Genomic DNA, 14,676 nt, shown 5'->3' with positions numbered 1-14,676 from the left:
GTTCTTATTAGCCTTGAATGATCTTTTGTATTTCAGTGGTGTCAGTTGTAATATCTCCTGTTTCGTTTCTCTGTGTGAGGTTATTTGGATTTTCTCTCTTCTTTTCTTGGTTAATCTTGCTAATGGCGTATCAATTTTATTTACCTTTTCAAAGAAACAGCTTTTTGTTTCATTTATCTTTTGTATTTTTGTTTGTTTCAATTTTGTTTAGTTCTGCTCTGATCTTTGTTATTTCCTTTCTTCTGCTGGGTTTGGGTTTGGCTTGTTCTTGTTTCTCTAGATCTTTGAGGTGTGAACTTAGATTGTCTGTGCTCTTTCAAACTTTTTGATGTAGGCGTTTAGGGCTATGAACTTTCCTCTTACTACACGTTAGGTGTATCCCAGAGGCTTTGATAGGTTGTGTCATTTATTGTCATTCAGTTCGAAGAATTTTTTATTTTCCATCTTGATTTTGTTTTTGACCCAATGCTCATTCAGGAGCAGGTTATTTAATTTCCATGTATTTGCATGGTTTTGAAGGATCCTTTTGGAATCGGTTTCCAGTTTTATTCCACTGTGGTCTAAGAGAATGCTTGATATAACTTCAATTTTCTTACATTTATTGAGCCTCGTTTTATGGCCTATCATATGGTCTGTCTTGGAGAAAGTTCCAGGCACTATTGAATAGAATGTGTATTCTGTGGCTGTTAGATGAAATGTTCTGTATATATCTGTTAAGTCCATTTGTTCCAGGGTATAGTTAAAATCCATTGTTTCTTTGTTGACTTTCTGTCTTGATGACATAAGTGCTGTCAGTGGAGTACTCAAAGTTCCCCACTATTACACTGTTTTTGTCTATCTCATTTCTTAGGCCTATTAGTAATTGTTTTATAAATTTGGGAGCTCCAGTGTTAGGTGCATATATGTTTAGGAAGTGGAGCATTTAGGCCATTTACATTCAACGTTAGTATTGAAATGTGAGGTACCATTGCATTCATCACGCTCTTTGTTGCCTGTGTACTTTTGGGACTTTTTTGTTTTGTTTTTTAACTTGTATTTTTGTTTTATAGGTCTTGTGTGATTTATGCTTTAATGAGATTCTGTTTTGATGTGTTTCCAGGATTTGTTTCAAGATTTAGAGCTCCTTTTAGCAGTTCTTGTAGTGGTGGCTTGGTAATGGCGAATTTGATCAGCATTTGTTTGTCTGAAAATGTCTTTCCTTCATATATGATGCTTAGGTTTGCTGGATACCAAATTCTTGGCTGATATTTGTTTTGCTTGAGGAGGTTGAAGATAAAGACCCCCAATCCCTTCTAGCCTGTGGGGTTTCTGCTGAGAAGTCTGCTGTTAAATCTGATAGGTTTTCCTTTCTAGGTTACCTGGTGCTTCTCTCTCACTGTAGCATGACGAGCCATAGACAAAACCTCTCAGACACCAAGTTGTAGAAAGAAGGGCTTTATTCAGCTGGGAGCATCGGCAAGCTACTGCCTTAAAATCCGAGCTCCCCGAATGCACAATTTCTGTCCCTTTTAAGGGCTCACAACACTAAAGATTTCACATGAAAGGGTCGTGATTGATTTGAGCAAGCAGGTGGTACGTGACAGGGGCTGCATGCACTGGTGGTCAGAGAGAAACAGAACAGGGCAGGGAGTTTCACAATGTTCTTCTATACAATGTCTGGAATCTATGAATAACATCGGTTTCTAAGTTATGAGTTGATTTTTAACTACTGGGTTTAGGCCAGGCAGGCCCGGGCCTGGTTTTGGGCCTGGCGCCGGCTGCCTGTCTTTGGTTTTACTCCCTTGTTGTTTTTTCTTAAAACAGGTACTGAGTATAAAACAATATAAAACAATATGAGAGGGTGTCTCTCTTCCCTCATCACAGCTCTTAAGATTCTTTCCTTTGTCTTAACTTTGGATAACCTGATGACAATGTGCCTAGGCAAAGATCTTTTTGTGACGAATTTCCCAGGTGTTCATTGTGCTTCTTGTATTTGCATGTCTAGGTCTCTAGCAAGGCCAGGGAAGTTTTCCTCGATTGTTCCCCTAAATACGTTTTCCAAGCTTTTAGAATTGTCTTCTTTCTCAGGAACACTGATTATGCTTAAGTTTGGTCATTTATCATAATTCCAAACTTCTTGGAGGCCTTGTTTGTATTTTTTTCTTTGTCTTCATTGGATTGGGTTAATTTGAAAACCTTGTCTTCGAGCTCTGAATTTCTTTCTTCTACTTGTTCAATTCTGTTGCTGAGACTTTCCAGAGCATTTTGCATTTCTAAAAGTGTGTCCAAAGTTTCCTGAAGTTTTTGTTTTTTCTTTAAGCTATCTATTTCTTTGAATATTTCTCCCTTCACATCTTGTATCATTTTTTGGATTTCCTTGCATTGGGCTTCACCTTTCTCTGGTCGCTCCCTGATTAGCTTAATAACTAACCTCCTGAATTCTTTTTCAGGGAAATCAGGGATTTCTTCTTGGTTTGGATCCATTGCTGGTGAACTAATGTGATTTTTGGGGGGGTGTTCAGCAGCCTTGGTTTGTCGTATTACCAGGATTGGTTTTCTGGTTCCTTCTCATTTGGGTAGGCTCTGTCAGAGGGAAGGTCTAAGGCTGAAGGCTATCGTTCAAATTTTTTTTGTCCCAGGTGTTCCCTTGATGTAGTACTCTCCTCCTTTTCCTGTGGATGTGGCTTCCTGTGAGCCAAACTGCAGTGATTGTTGTCTCTCTTTTGGGCCACCCAGCGAATCTGCTTGGCTCCAGTCTGGTACTGGGGGTTGTCTGCACAGAGTCCTGTGATGTGAACCATCTATGGGTCTCTCAGCCCTGGTTACCAGTGCCTGTTCCAGTGGAGGTGGCAGAGGGTGCAGTGGACTCTGTGGGGGTCCTTAGCTTTGGTGGTTTAATGCTCTATTTTTGTGCTGGTTGGCCTCCCACCAGAAAGCATTAGCTATAGTAGTGTGGAGAGGAACCAGAGGTGGCCGTGGCCCTAGAACTCCCAAGATTATATGTCCTTTGTCTTCCGCTACCGGGGTGGGTAGGGAAGGACTATCAGATGGGGGCAGGGCTAGGTGTGTCGGAGCTCAGACTCTCCTTGGGCAGGTCTGGCTGCAGCTGCTGTGGTGGAGGGGGGTGAGATTCCTAGGTCACTGGATTTGTGTACCCAGGAGGATTATGGCTGCCTCTGCTGAGTCATGCAGGTTGTCAGGGAAGTGAGGGAAAGCTGGCAGTCACAGGCCTCACCCAGCTCCCATACAAACCGAAAGGCCAGTCTCACTCCCACCGTGCCACCCACTATAGCCCCAAGTCTTGTTTCCAGGCGGAGGGCAAGTCGGGCTTGAAAACCTGCCCAAGGCTTTCCACCTCCCAGCTGCAAAAGAAAAGGGCTTTAGTTCTTTCCCCGCCTGTGAAGTCTGCAAGCTGGTTTTGTGCCCTCCCCCGAGTTCTGGCCAGGAGGCTTCTTCCCTGTTCAAATTGTTACACAGTTCAGCTAGAGAAGTCCTTCTCCCTGTAGGGTCTTACCTCCTGCTCCTCTGGCCGCCTTCCTGATGGATCCCTGTGGTGCCAGGCAGGAATGGGCTGCTTGGGGATCCAGTGAGCTCCCAGTGCCTTTCTGTTACTTCCTCTACCCCTGTATTTCGCTCAGCTCGACTCTCTAACTTGGCTCAGCTCCAGGTAAGGTCGGGAACTTCTCCCACAAACAGACCTTCAGCTTCTCCAGTGGGGGGGTGTGTCCAGGGGAGGAGGGTCTCCGTTTCCCACTTCCGCAGTTGGGGCACTCACAGTATTTGGGGTGTCTCCCAGGTCCTGCAGGAGCAGTCTGCTTCCTTCAGAGGGTCTGTGGGTCCTCTCAGCATTGCTGGTCTGTTCTTGTAGTTGATCTGGAGCTAAAATTCATAATGCAAGCCTCTGCATGCTGCTCTTCCAGAGCTGCAATCTAGTTCTATATCCTGTCTGCCATGATCCACCCACTGAGTCTACATATTTTAAATGGGGGATTTAATCCATTTACATTTTAGGTTATTATTGACAGGTGAGGACTTACTCCTGTCATTTTATTGATTGTTTTCTGGTTGTTTTATTTATTCTTTGTCCCTTCCTCTTATTTACTTTTGTGGGTAGATGGTTTTCTGTAGTAATAAGGTTTGATTCCTTTCTTTTTGTGTATTGGCTCTACTGATGAGTTTGCCAGTTTTGCATGTTTAAAAAAAATTTTTTTTTTTCTGTAGAGACAGGGTCTCTCACTATGTTGTGCAGGCTGGCCTTGAACTTGTGGCTTCAAGTGATCTCCCCACCTCAGGCTTTCAAAGTGCTAAGATTACAGGTGTGAGCAACCATGCCCAGCCAGTTTCACATATTTTCATGACGATGGCGATTGTCTTTTCACTTCTGGATGTAAGATTCCCTTGAATATTTCCTATGGGATTTCATGTAAGGCCAGTCTAGTGGTGATAGATGTCCTTAGTTTTAGTTTGTCTGTGAAATATTTTATTTCTCCTTCATTTCTGAAGGATAGCTTTTCTGGATATAATATTGTTGGCTTTTTTTTTCCTTTCAGTACTTTGAAGATATCAACCTATTCTCTCCTAGCCTGTAAGTTTTATGCTGAGAAATCTGCTATTAATCTAATGGGGTTTCCCTTACATGGGACTTGACAGTTTTCTCTTGCTGCTTTTAGCACTCTTTATTGTTGCCTTTTGACAATTTGACTACAATGTGCCTTGGAGATTACCTGTTTGGGTTGAATCTATTTGTGGTTCTTTTCGCTTCCTGGACCTGGATGTCCACCTCTCTCTCATGACTTGTGAAATCTTCTATTCATTACATATGTTTCCCTCACCTTTTCCCTTCTCTTCTCCTTTTGGAATGCCCATAATATGATTATTTGTTCACTTAATAGTTTTCCATAAATCCTATAGGCTTTCTTCATTATTTTTTATTCTTTTTTCTTTGTCTGCCTGTATTATTTCAGAATACTTGAAGTTTAGAAATTCTTTCTTCTGCTTGGTTTAGTCTGTTGTTGCGGTCTTCAATTGTGTTTTTCATTCATTGAATCCTTCAGCTGTAGGATTTGTTTGGTTCTTTGTTGGATTTTCATTCAAATCATGAGTTGTTTTCCTGATTTTGTTGAATTATGTATCTGTATTGTCTTGAATCTGAATTTCCTTAGGATTATTATTTTGATTTTTTTTGGCATTTCCTATATTTTGTTATAATTGGGGTCTGCTACTGGAGAATTGTTTTCCTTTGAAGGTGTCATATTTCCTTACTTTTTCATGTTTGATATGTCCTTACGTTGATTTCTATGCATCTGGTGGAAAAGTCAGCTCTTCCAATTTTATGGAGGTTTCACAGGGAAAGACTTATTTGTATAAATGAGTTGTGGAGTGTCGGTTCAATGGAGTGCATTGGCCTTCATTCTAGCTGGAAGGAATAGTGTGCTATCTTTAAAGTTTCTTCAGCTGCAATCCACACTAGTGATGTTTCTCAGTGGCCTAGGCTGAGAGAGTTTGTGGCAACTGCGGTGGGCTCACCAGGCTATTTTTCAAGTTGAGGGCAGATGCATGCACATGGTGGATCAGCCAACTTGGAGTCTGGCTTGCTGAAGTTGGAGCCACGGAGCTTTTACTATGGCTAGGAACATGGGCATGTGGTTGCTCAGTCAGCCTAGGAACGTTTCTGCCAGGGGCAGCCAATGGGGCTGTTTCTCACACCCTGAATGCAGGCACAATGCTGCATGGCTGGCCTAGGGGCGCATTTGCTTAGAGTGGCCTACTGGGCTGTTTATCATCAGGCCTAGGGCACAGGTGCAAGTCTGCTTGGCAGGCCAGGACATGTGCCTATGAGGAGTGGCCCATGGGGCTGTTTTTCAGGCCTGGTATGCAGACGCACAGCTCCTCAGCTGGCCTGGAGGCATGTTTGGTAGGGACACCTCACAGGGCTGTTTCTCAGACCTGGGACATGGTCATACAGCATCTCAGCTGGCCTGGGTATGTGTCTGCTGAGGGTGGTCCACGGGACTGTTTCTCTGGCTCAGGACACAGGCATATAGCTGCTCAGCCAGCCTGGGAGCAGCCCATGGAGCTGCTTCTCAAGCCCAGTATGTGGGTGCAAGGCTGCTCAGCTGGCCTGGGATCATGTCTGTTAGGGGTAGCCCATGGGGCCATTTCTCAGGTCCAGTTCGTGGGCACAGAGCTGCTCAGCTGGCTTGGGGGTATGTCTGCCAGGGGTGGGCCCAGGGCTGTTTCTCAAGCCCATGATATGGCTGCATGACTGTTTAGCTGGCCCAGTGGTGTTTCTGGAGGGAAGGGGGTGAAAGTATCTTTATTTCATACTGGTAGCTGTTATGAATTTTATTTTGCAACTCTGGGAGTGAGAAATATTCCATCCCTTTATTTTACTAAATTCATCTGTACAAGGTCCTAATCCTGCCAGATTTAAAAGAAATTTAATGTCTCTCAGCCTAAATCTTACCTGCTTGGTGAGTCATAAAGCAATTACTTGGGAGTGCCTTTGAAAATAAGAAATAGTGCATATTTAAACATAGTTCCTGTATTGTAGGAATTAGTAACCTCATTAGGGATTCAAAAATACCCAAAGGAAGTTTGGGCAACCTAAGAATGGAAAACTAACATCACAAAGGGAAGGATAGTTAAATATTACAATGCATGGTACTGACTCAGAAGGAAGATGCCACCAGGTGCTAGAACGACCTGGATCACAGAACTGTTTATCTGACCCTTAAGCATGAATAAGATTTTAAAAGACGAGGGAATCCAGGTGTGGGAAATAAATAATAACCTAAAGAAAGGCTTGGAACTAAGACAAGAATTGTGTTCAAGCCCCAGTGAACTGACCTGGCTGGAAGAAAATGTTCATATTATACAAGGCAGGAATTTGGGACACCTTGAATGTCAAGGAGTTTGAATTTTATCCTATAATGAATAGCAAGTTATTAAAGGATTATGAGCAGAGTGACCAGATCAAACTAGTGTTTATCTCAAATATGTTTCAGATAAATTTAGACCTTAGGGAGCAACTAAAACAATACAGGTAAGCAAAGAAATGAATGAAAGCAGGGATTGAAAGATAATGACGTTATCAATCAAGAGAAAGAATCAGCATTGCATTGACTAGGCTCCAAGATTTTGAGTATTGGTAACAATGAAGTATTTGACCAAAAAGGGTAATTCTACAAGAGAGGACAATTTTTAGAACACAATGATTTTAGACACGAAGTTGAATGATCATACCAGCTAATGATATTTATAATCATTAAAATCTCAAGTTCAGTCTGAAGACAGAAAAGCAAAAAGGGTTGTGGGCTGACCTTGGGCTGCAACTGTATTTATGGGTTAGAATGAAATCACTATGGAAAAGCGAAAAAAAGAAATGGTACAATGAGTTAGGTGTCACATGGGGACCTTTGGAGAAAATGTTCATAGACTCATGATTCTTGGCTTCAATAAGAAGGCTACATTCAAAAAACAGGGAAAGTCAGGCCAAAACTTTGTTTTCAGGTTTTTTAATGACAAAATATTCCTAAATCAACCTTTTATAAATAAAAAAAATTAAATACGTTTCATCTGAATTCACAAAGACAAACCCTGCTGCAAATACTAAGTACAAATTATTCTGTACTGGACATGGCAAATCTGATTTAGTACAAATTCAGTTTTTAAAAGGATCCTCTTTCCAAATAGTGTTCTTATGTAACATTTAATTTTTATGCCTATTATTTCAATGACACACCTAGTTTTTGCTTTTCTAAGCACTGTTCCCTACATTTTTAAAGCATATTTTATTTCAGAGTGCAACAGAAACTAGCTTGTGGCCTATTAAGCTACTAGGAAGAGCATCGTTTATGCCACTGTATGCCTTCTTAGGCCATTTATCATTTCTCTACACTTGATTGATTGCTCACTGGCTATTCAAAATTGGAATGTGATACAGCAGTTCTGTCTGAACGTGTACCAACCTGAAACTCACATGGCTAAACAATTATGGCTAAACAATTTATTTCTGTTACCAATTTTAAATATTGTTAAAGAATTCTCAAAGGAGTAAGGTTAATGAGCAAGATTAAAATGACAGCAGCAGATCCAATTGCGTTTTCTTTTTCATAAGCCTAAAAGCATCGCGGTGTGTTTCAGAGCTGCTTCCTCTACAAATTCTGCATCCACATTGTCATGTCCTTCAAAAGGATACAGGGCTGGAAAAAAATGGGGAGGTGGCAGGGAAAAAGGGTTACCATGGGGCTGTGAAACATTTATAACTTTGTGCTCACAGCTCATTAAAATCATAATTGTATTTTAGTAAAATGAATTTTTTAAGAATGTGTTCTTAAATTTTATTAAACTTCAGCACCAAGAACATTTGCATCAACCAAATGGGCTTTAAACCTCTTGACTCTTTTAAAACTTCAGAGGTGATTATTTGGTAATTTACTCTAGGTAGTAAATTTGGTACTGCTAATGTAAACCAATTGCTATAAGGGTCTACTTGTATGTTAAAAGGATTTTGGAAAGAAAACAGTTCAAAGAAGTGAATAGGGAAGGACTGATGTGTCAAGGGAAAAGTGGTAAGACCCTGAGAACAGGGGAGTAAATTACCTTGATTGGAGGACTCTATATCTGTCAGAATTTCAATGAAGTAGTTCAGAGGCAGAAATTCTACACTGAACGATGACTTGTTAATCATAGAATTCCGAGGCTAAAAGGGAAACCACTTCTGGTGTAAGCTGGTTCTCCACAATAAGCACAATTTTAAAATAAAGTGATAAGAACTGTAATTGCTGTCCATACAGATATATTGTCACGGGCAAACAGGATCCTAAAAACATTTAGTTGGCTGTGCTTTCAGAGAAACTCACCTGTTTCTTATAGTTCTGAAGCAGTCGCATCACGTGGTTCCGTGAAATGATGTTAGAACTCATAGGATGATCCCAAAGTCTACAAATCTTCTGCCCAATAAGCTATTATGCAAATAGAAAAAAATGTAGAGAATATACCACACACTATATTAAGTAAACACACCTTATATCTATTCATAATTTTAAAAGTATTATTCCAAAGTAGCTGGTTAGTCTCCAGGCCCTTGATGATTAAGGACCCTTGGAGAAATGCCATGTTCCTATGAAGTTTCTATGAGGGAGTAAATACTCTCTCAAATGCTATATTGAGGAAAGTGGTTTATACACTGATGTTGCCAAACCCTTTTACTGAAATGGAGTTTATCTGCTGCTCTTCAAAACCAGAGATGGGCATGCCAACTCTGATGTTTTGACAGGAAACTAAGGGGGGGTACGCATGTTTATATCAACTTCTCTGCCATTGTCTGGCCTAGAAAATTTTAATTCCCTAAGAGTACTGGGGAAATAAACAAATTTGGAGACCAAATTAAATATTCAGCAATGTTTCCCAGAGAGATCTAGCTATGGAAAATATGCTTTGTTTTCTATTCTTGCCTTTGCTTCAGTAAGCCTGTGAGTGAGGGGGAAGGGCCACTACAGAGCAGGGCGATTAGGTCCAGAAAGGCAACAGACAGCCGTTCGTGAGAGGACAGTGCCAGAGGTGCAAGTGTGCAAGGCGTGTACACAGCAGATGGAGCTGGCTAAGGCTCTCCAGGTCAGGAAGTTTGCAGAGTTAGAGGCTCGGAAGACCTTGCTGTGGAATTTCATATTTTCATAGTATCTCTGACTCTAAGTGTTGATATTCCCTCGTGTTTCTCATTCTTCCTTTGACCTAGGAATGTCTTCCTACCATGGTAGAAATGCAGTAAGGGGAAATACAGTTCTAGAACCTTCTGTCCTCACCTGTATTCAAATGTATCCAAGTTAAATCTGTTTAAATGCCAAAAGCACGTTTCCCCTTCTCCCTCCCTCTCAGACTCAGATGTAAATATTAGTGTGGTTTCCTAAGAGGCAAAAATGGCTTAATGTTCTCACTGGACTGTGCCAAGGCAGTGCAGAGCCAGAGAGCAAGTGCTTTGTAGGCCAAGTGGGAAACAGCTGACAGAGGGCTGGGGACGGGTGGGATTTCTTGGAAGTGTTGAAAAGTGAAACGATTCAATTGACTTTAACCCAAAGCAAGTAAATGCTCTTTTTGCAAGAAGAAATTGAAGGAGGGTAATGCCAAAGCTTAGGGAGAAAATAAAATGTAACTCAGGATTACCGGAGGAAGCCGCACAATGATACTGAATTTCAGTTTTTCATTTTTCTCTGTATTGTCCAGATCTACAAGAAAGTTAGAGATTAGCAAATGAAACAAATACCCATTTTGATACTTCAGCAAGTTAATACTTGAGTGGTTCATCTTGATAAGACATATCCCAACTGTGTATTCTCAAGCTAATCTAACAGCATTTTGGAAATTTTACTCTGACTCTCTGAATAAAAAGGGATTTTTCTATAACAGGCTGCCAGGTACAAAGCAATTTTATTGACTAACTTAAAACAGAAGGTACCTTGAGGAATGACAAATGCTTTCATATAAACAAAAATCATCTGCTTTCATATAAACAAAAATCATCTTAAAATACAATTGAATAATTTGAGTGATTATACTACAGAATTTAAAGTTCAAATTCATTTAATTGCCCCTCTTGATAATTTTCCTTGTATTTCTAGTCTAACTTTGAGATGACAGAGTTAATCAGCTGAAAGTAAGCCATTTCGTGACATTTTCTTGAGAAACAAGCCTGCAGAGGTTCCTAGCCTCAAGTGCCCTCTTGCACAGAAAAGGAATCTAATAGTTGTATGTGGATTGAAAAGTCCCTTAGGACCTCGTGAAGGGCTCAGAAACTTTAAATTGGCCCAAAAGATGATTACAGGGAATGGATTGTGCTCACAGGACCAGCTGTATAATTGGTGGGGCTCAGCACAAAATGAACATGAGCAAGCTCTCGTTCAAATATTACTAAGAATTTCAAGATGTAATGCAGCATTAAACTGAGCAGGGCACTCTTCTGAGTGCAGCCAGGCTCTTTGTGACTGCACAGGTTGCACACCCAAGAAGCTAGCCTTGGTGGTGCTCAGGCTGGAACTAGCACTCTGGCAAACTCAGGGCTTCTTACCTTTCATGAGCCTTATGACAGCTGTTTCAGTGAGAAGCAGCACTCCACTGTCAATGCAATGCAGCAGGTTATGCAAAGGGAGACACTGGACCCCGAGGATGGTGTGCAGAGTATGAAAACCTAGGATGAGAGATCCGGAGGGTAAACACAGTCAGCCAACATCTCCAGCAGCCCCCGGGGAATGGATTAGATCATGTTAATAAAGCACTTAGTTCAGTGCTTGGTGCCTGGAACCAACTGAATTTCTTGAAAACAAGGTCCAAGTTTCCTTCTCTGTATTATTCATAACTAAATATCATGCTGGGTCTATAGTAAGTTTCCGGTAAGTATACATTCCTTGCTCCTTGGGTCTCTTCCTGCACAAAAACAGAGCAAGGGCCTGCTCAATGGTTTTACAGTTTGATATGTTTGTGATTCTACAGTAAGATAGCAAAAGAGTACAGAAGCATTTCAGATTTCATATGTCCAGACTAAAAGGTTGTTGGGATGAGGACCATTTTGCTGAAGGGAAACAAATTTGGACCAGAAGGCAATAGTTTATATGGCTTATCTCTGGGTATGCCCTAGAGAAAGGCTTTTAGAGTCTACTTGGACTAAAGTATAGAAAAGAAAGAATTAAGACAATATGGCCAGATAGTAAATTTATAGGAATTCAATTGAGAGGCAGGCATTCTCAAGCCTGTCTCACGGGTAGAGCTACCCACAGAAACCCAGATCTCTAAGTATACTACTACTGACAACAGATAAAAACATCATGCATGGGAGAAGGTATCAGACCAGGAGAGAATCAAAACAGCTCTCTTGGAAGTGATGGCATTTGCGGGGAGCTTCAAAGGACAGATGCAATTCCTATCAGTGGAAATGAGTGGGGGACAGTAGAAAAAGCCAGGTTTGGCATGAGCAGCCCTAGGCCAGAAACCGGCTGTATTACTCACCAGCTGCAGGCAACTAAGCCTTTCTGAGCCTCCATTTCTTCATCTCTAAATTGGAACCACCAGTACCTTTCCCACAGGGCTGCTTTGAGAACTAGAGCCAGGTCTGTGAAGAGCTTAGCATGCAATATAACAATAGCGACCCATACTGGACATGTACCAAGGCTTTCAACCTGTGTCCTGGCTCATCTGATCCTCATACAAAAGTATGGGGTGGGAATTACTAGATTCCCATTTCATAAATGGAAAAGCCAAAAGCCAAGATTCACAGGAGCTAGGAAACTTGCCCAGGATCACAGAAATAATAATGTGTAAGTTGAAATTTGCATCAACTGTGTGATTGTAGGGTAGGCTTTCAACCATAATATCACTGTTAATAACTGGCAGCTGTGTTAATAGAACATGAACAATAATATCACTGTCAATAACTGGCAGCTGTGTTAATAGAACATGAACAGAGGTCCGAAGATGAGAAAGCACAGGGCATATTCAGAAAATAGTAAATGATCCAGCTGGGTTGGAATCATATTAGAGGAGAGAAAGATTAAGAGGTAAGGTTGGAAAAGCTAATTTATTCAGCACATCCCTCCCACACACCTGGCAAGGGGCTAAGAGTATAAAAATGAGCAAAACAGGCACAACTGCTGCTCCCGTACACCTTGCAGTCTGCTGGGGGAGGCAGACAATCAATTACAAAAAATAGACATTTTTAAAAATGACCAGTTCTGTGCTTATGAGTGCGGGTGACAGAGGTTGAATGCTGAATGATAGAGATTTATTAATTTGAGAGACTTTGAGGAGGTAATGAAAGTTTTTAAGCAGAACAGAAGATTTACCATTGGGATATTAATATGGCAACAGGCAAAGAATGAGTTGGAGTAATAATTTGCTACAGAAGGTATGAAGACCTGTAGAGAAGCTATTGCGTGAACGTGGATAAGAGGTAATGGAGGCACTGAATCAGAGAGGCATGGTAACATGTACAGGCTTTGCAACTGATTGAATGTGGGAATGACTGACAGAAGAATCATAGCCTACTCTTGGGAAGGTACCTGACAAAAGGATGATGCCCAACAAGCAGGGCTTGGATTCAGAGAAATCATGGGATTTTCTCTCTCTAAACACATGAATCACAAGCCATGGGGCACAGTCCTAAGTCCTTGTAACATCAAGGGTCAGATGACGTACAGCCTCTGCCCACAAGCATGTGTTAATGGGCTAACAGGATGAGTCCACTAGCTTCCCTGAGTCCAAAAAAACTCCACTATTTTACTAGTTAATTAACAACAAAGTTTTTCAAATGGATTTGGAAATTCTTCACAAAACTATTAGTAAAAAGTTACAAAATTATTTCTGAAGAAAAGTTTACACTGGATTATTGATGATATTGATTTTCTGGATTCAAATTTCCCTCTCCAGCCCTGTGTTCATATGCTAAAGGTCCCTGATGACCCTTCATCCTCTATCCCCAGGGCACAGTCCCAAGTTCAGGGACCTGTTCTTGGCCTCTATACATCAGCTCTGAGCAACAGAGCAAATTGGCTATAATTAGTCATCAGCTCCACCCAACTTTAATCCTCATCTTCCAGGGCTCCTGGCCTCCTCTAGCCAGCAAGTGCAATACAGTTCCTTTTATTAAAAGCAAATGCCCTAGCTCTAAACCCTGACTTCCTTCTTGTGTTCCCCATTCTCTTCTTAACTTTAACCAATTCATGTTACAAGTCTCTGACAATCGTAACTCAAATAGTCATCATTAGTCCAATAGGCCTGGAAAGCAAGCACACTTACGCGTGTGCATATAGAAACACCCTGAATTCATACAAGCATGCACATGCACACACACACATGATCCAGTGTCACCTCCCCCCCTCTATTTCCATGTCACATGATGGAAATAAACATTTAAGAGAAAAGGAGAGAGCATGGAATACTATGCAGCCATAAAAAAGGATGAGTTCATGTTCTTTGCAGGGACATGGATGAAGCTTGAAACCATCATTCTCAGCAAACTATCCCAAGGACAGAAAACCAAACACCACACGTTCTCACTCATAGGTGGGAATTGAACAATGAGAACACTTGGACAAGGGGTGGGGGGGATCATCACACACCGGGGCCTGTCGTGGGGTTGGGGGCTGGGGGAGGGATAGCATTAGGAGAAATACCTAATGTAAATGATGAGTTAATAGGTGCAGCAAACCAACATGGCACATGTATACCTATGTTACAAACCTGCACGTTGTGCACATGTACCCTAGAACTTAAAGTATAATTAAAAAAATGAGAAACACCTTTTCCTTACCTGACCCACAGACACAAGCCATAAGTCTACTTATAATAATTCTCGATCACTATGGATAACATCTTTGTTTTCCCTCCTTATCACTGTGAAGGAATGTGAGTTGGGTAGAAAGTGGATTTTTATGATCTCCAGGCATAACAATGTCCCCAGTAAGTCAGTTTCATTTATTTTCAAAAGAAGTTTGAGTATCTGTAATGAACAAATCTAAAACTGTCAATCCATTTCCTACCAAATTTTTTGTGTTAACAACAAACAACTAAGAATTTAAGCCACAAAGGTAGTTTTCCTGTAATCCTTCAATCTTTCTAGGGTGTACCTCATAACTCATATTCCATTGGGATAATTTTAAACCATCCATTCCCCTCACGAATGGTCCCTTTCAACTCCTTTTGTACTGC

At 41.1% G+C, this 14,676-nt stretch overlaps 1 protein-coding gene across 10 annotated transcripts in view; it reads right to left on the bottom strand.

Annotated features, from left to right (window-relative positions):
* GSAP (gamma-secretase activating protein) overlaps positions 1-14,676 on the bottom strand; it is a 146,754-nt gene that overhangs the window by 32,878 nt on the left and 99,200 nt on the right. For 6 of the 10 annotated variants that reach the window (XM_055392527.2, XM_055392528.2, XM_031012924.3 and 3 more), the window contains 5 exons: positions 11,045-11,164; positions 10,144-10,205; positions 8,844-8,945; positions 8,584-8,683; positions 7,481-8,183 (listed from right to left, as the gene is read on the bottom strand). In XM_055392527.2, coding sequence (XP_055248502.1) covers positions 8,092-8,183; positions 8,584-8,683; positions 8,844-8,945; positions 10,144-10,205; positions 11,045-11,164 — 476 coding nt within the window. In that variant the 3' untranslated portion in view covers positions 7,481-8,091. Of the gene's footprint in view, positions 1-7,480; positions 8,184-8,583; positions 8,684-8,843; positions 8,946-10,143; positions 10,206-11,044; positions 11,165-14,676 lie in introns of those variants that run through there. The other 4 variants (XM_063708684.1, XM_063708685.1, XM_063708683.1 and 1 more) reach the window with 1 other exon arrangement.

Source organism: Gorilla gorilla, chromosome 6 (assembly GCF_029281585.2).
Source record: "Gorilla gorilla gorilla isolate KB3781 chromosome 6, NHGRI_mGorGor1-v2.1_pri, whole genome shotgun sequence".
NCBI lineage: Eukaryota > Metazoa > Chordata > Mammalia > Primates > Hominidae > Gorilla > Gorilla gorilla.
The sequence above is the reverse complement of the archived record's forward strand: the minus strand, read 5'-3'. Positions and strand labels throughout refer to the sequence as shown.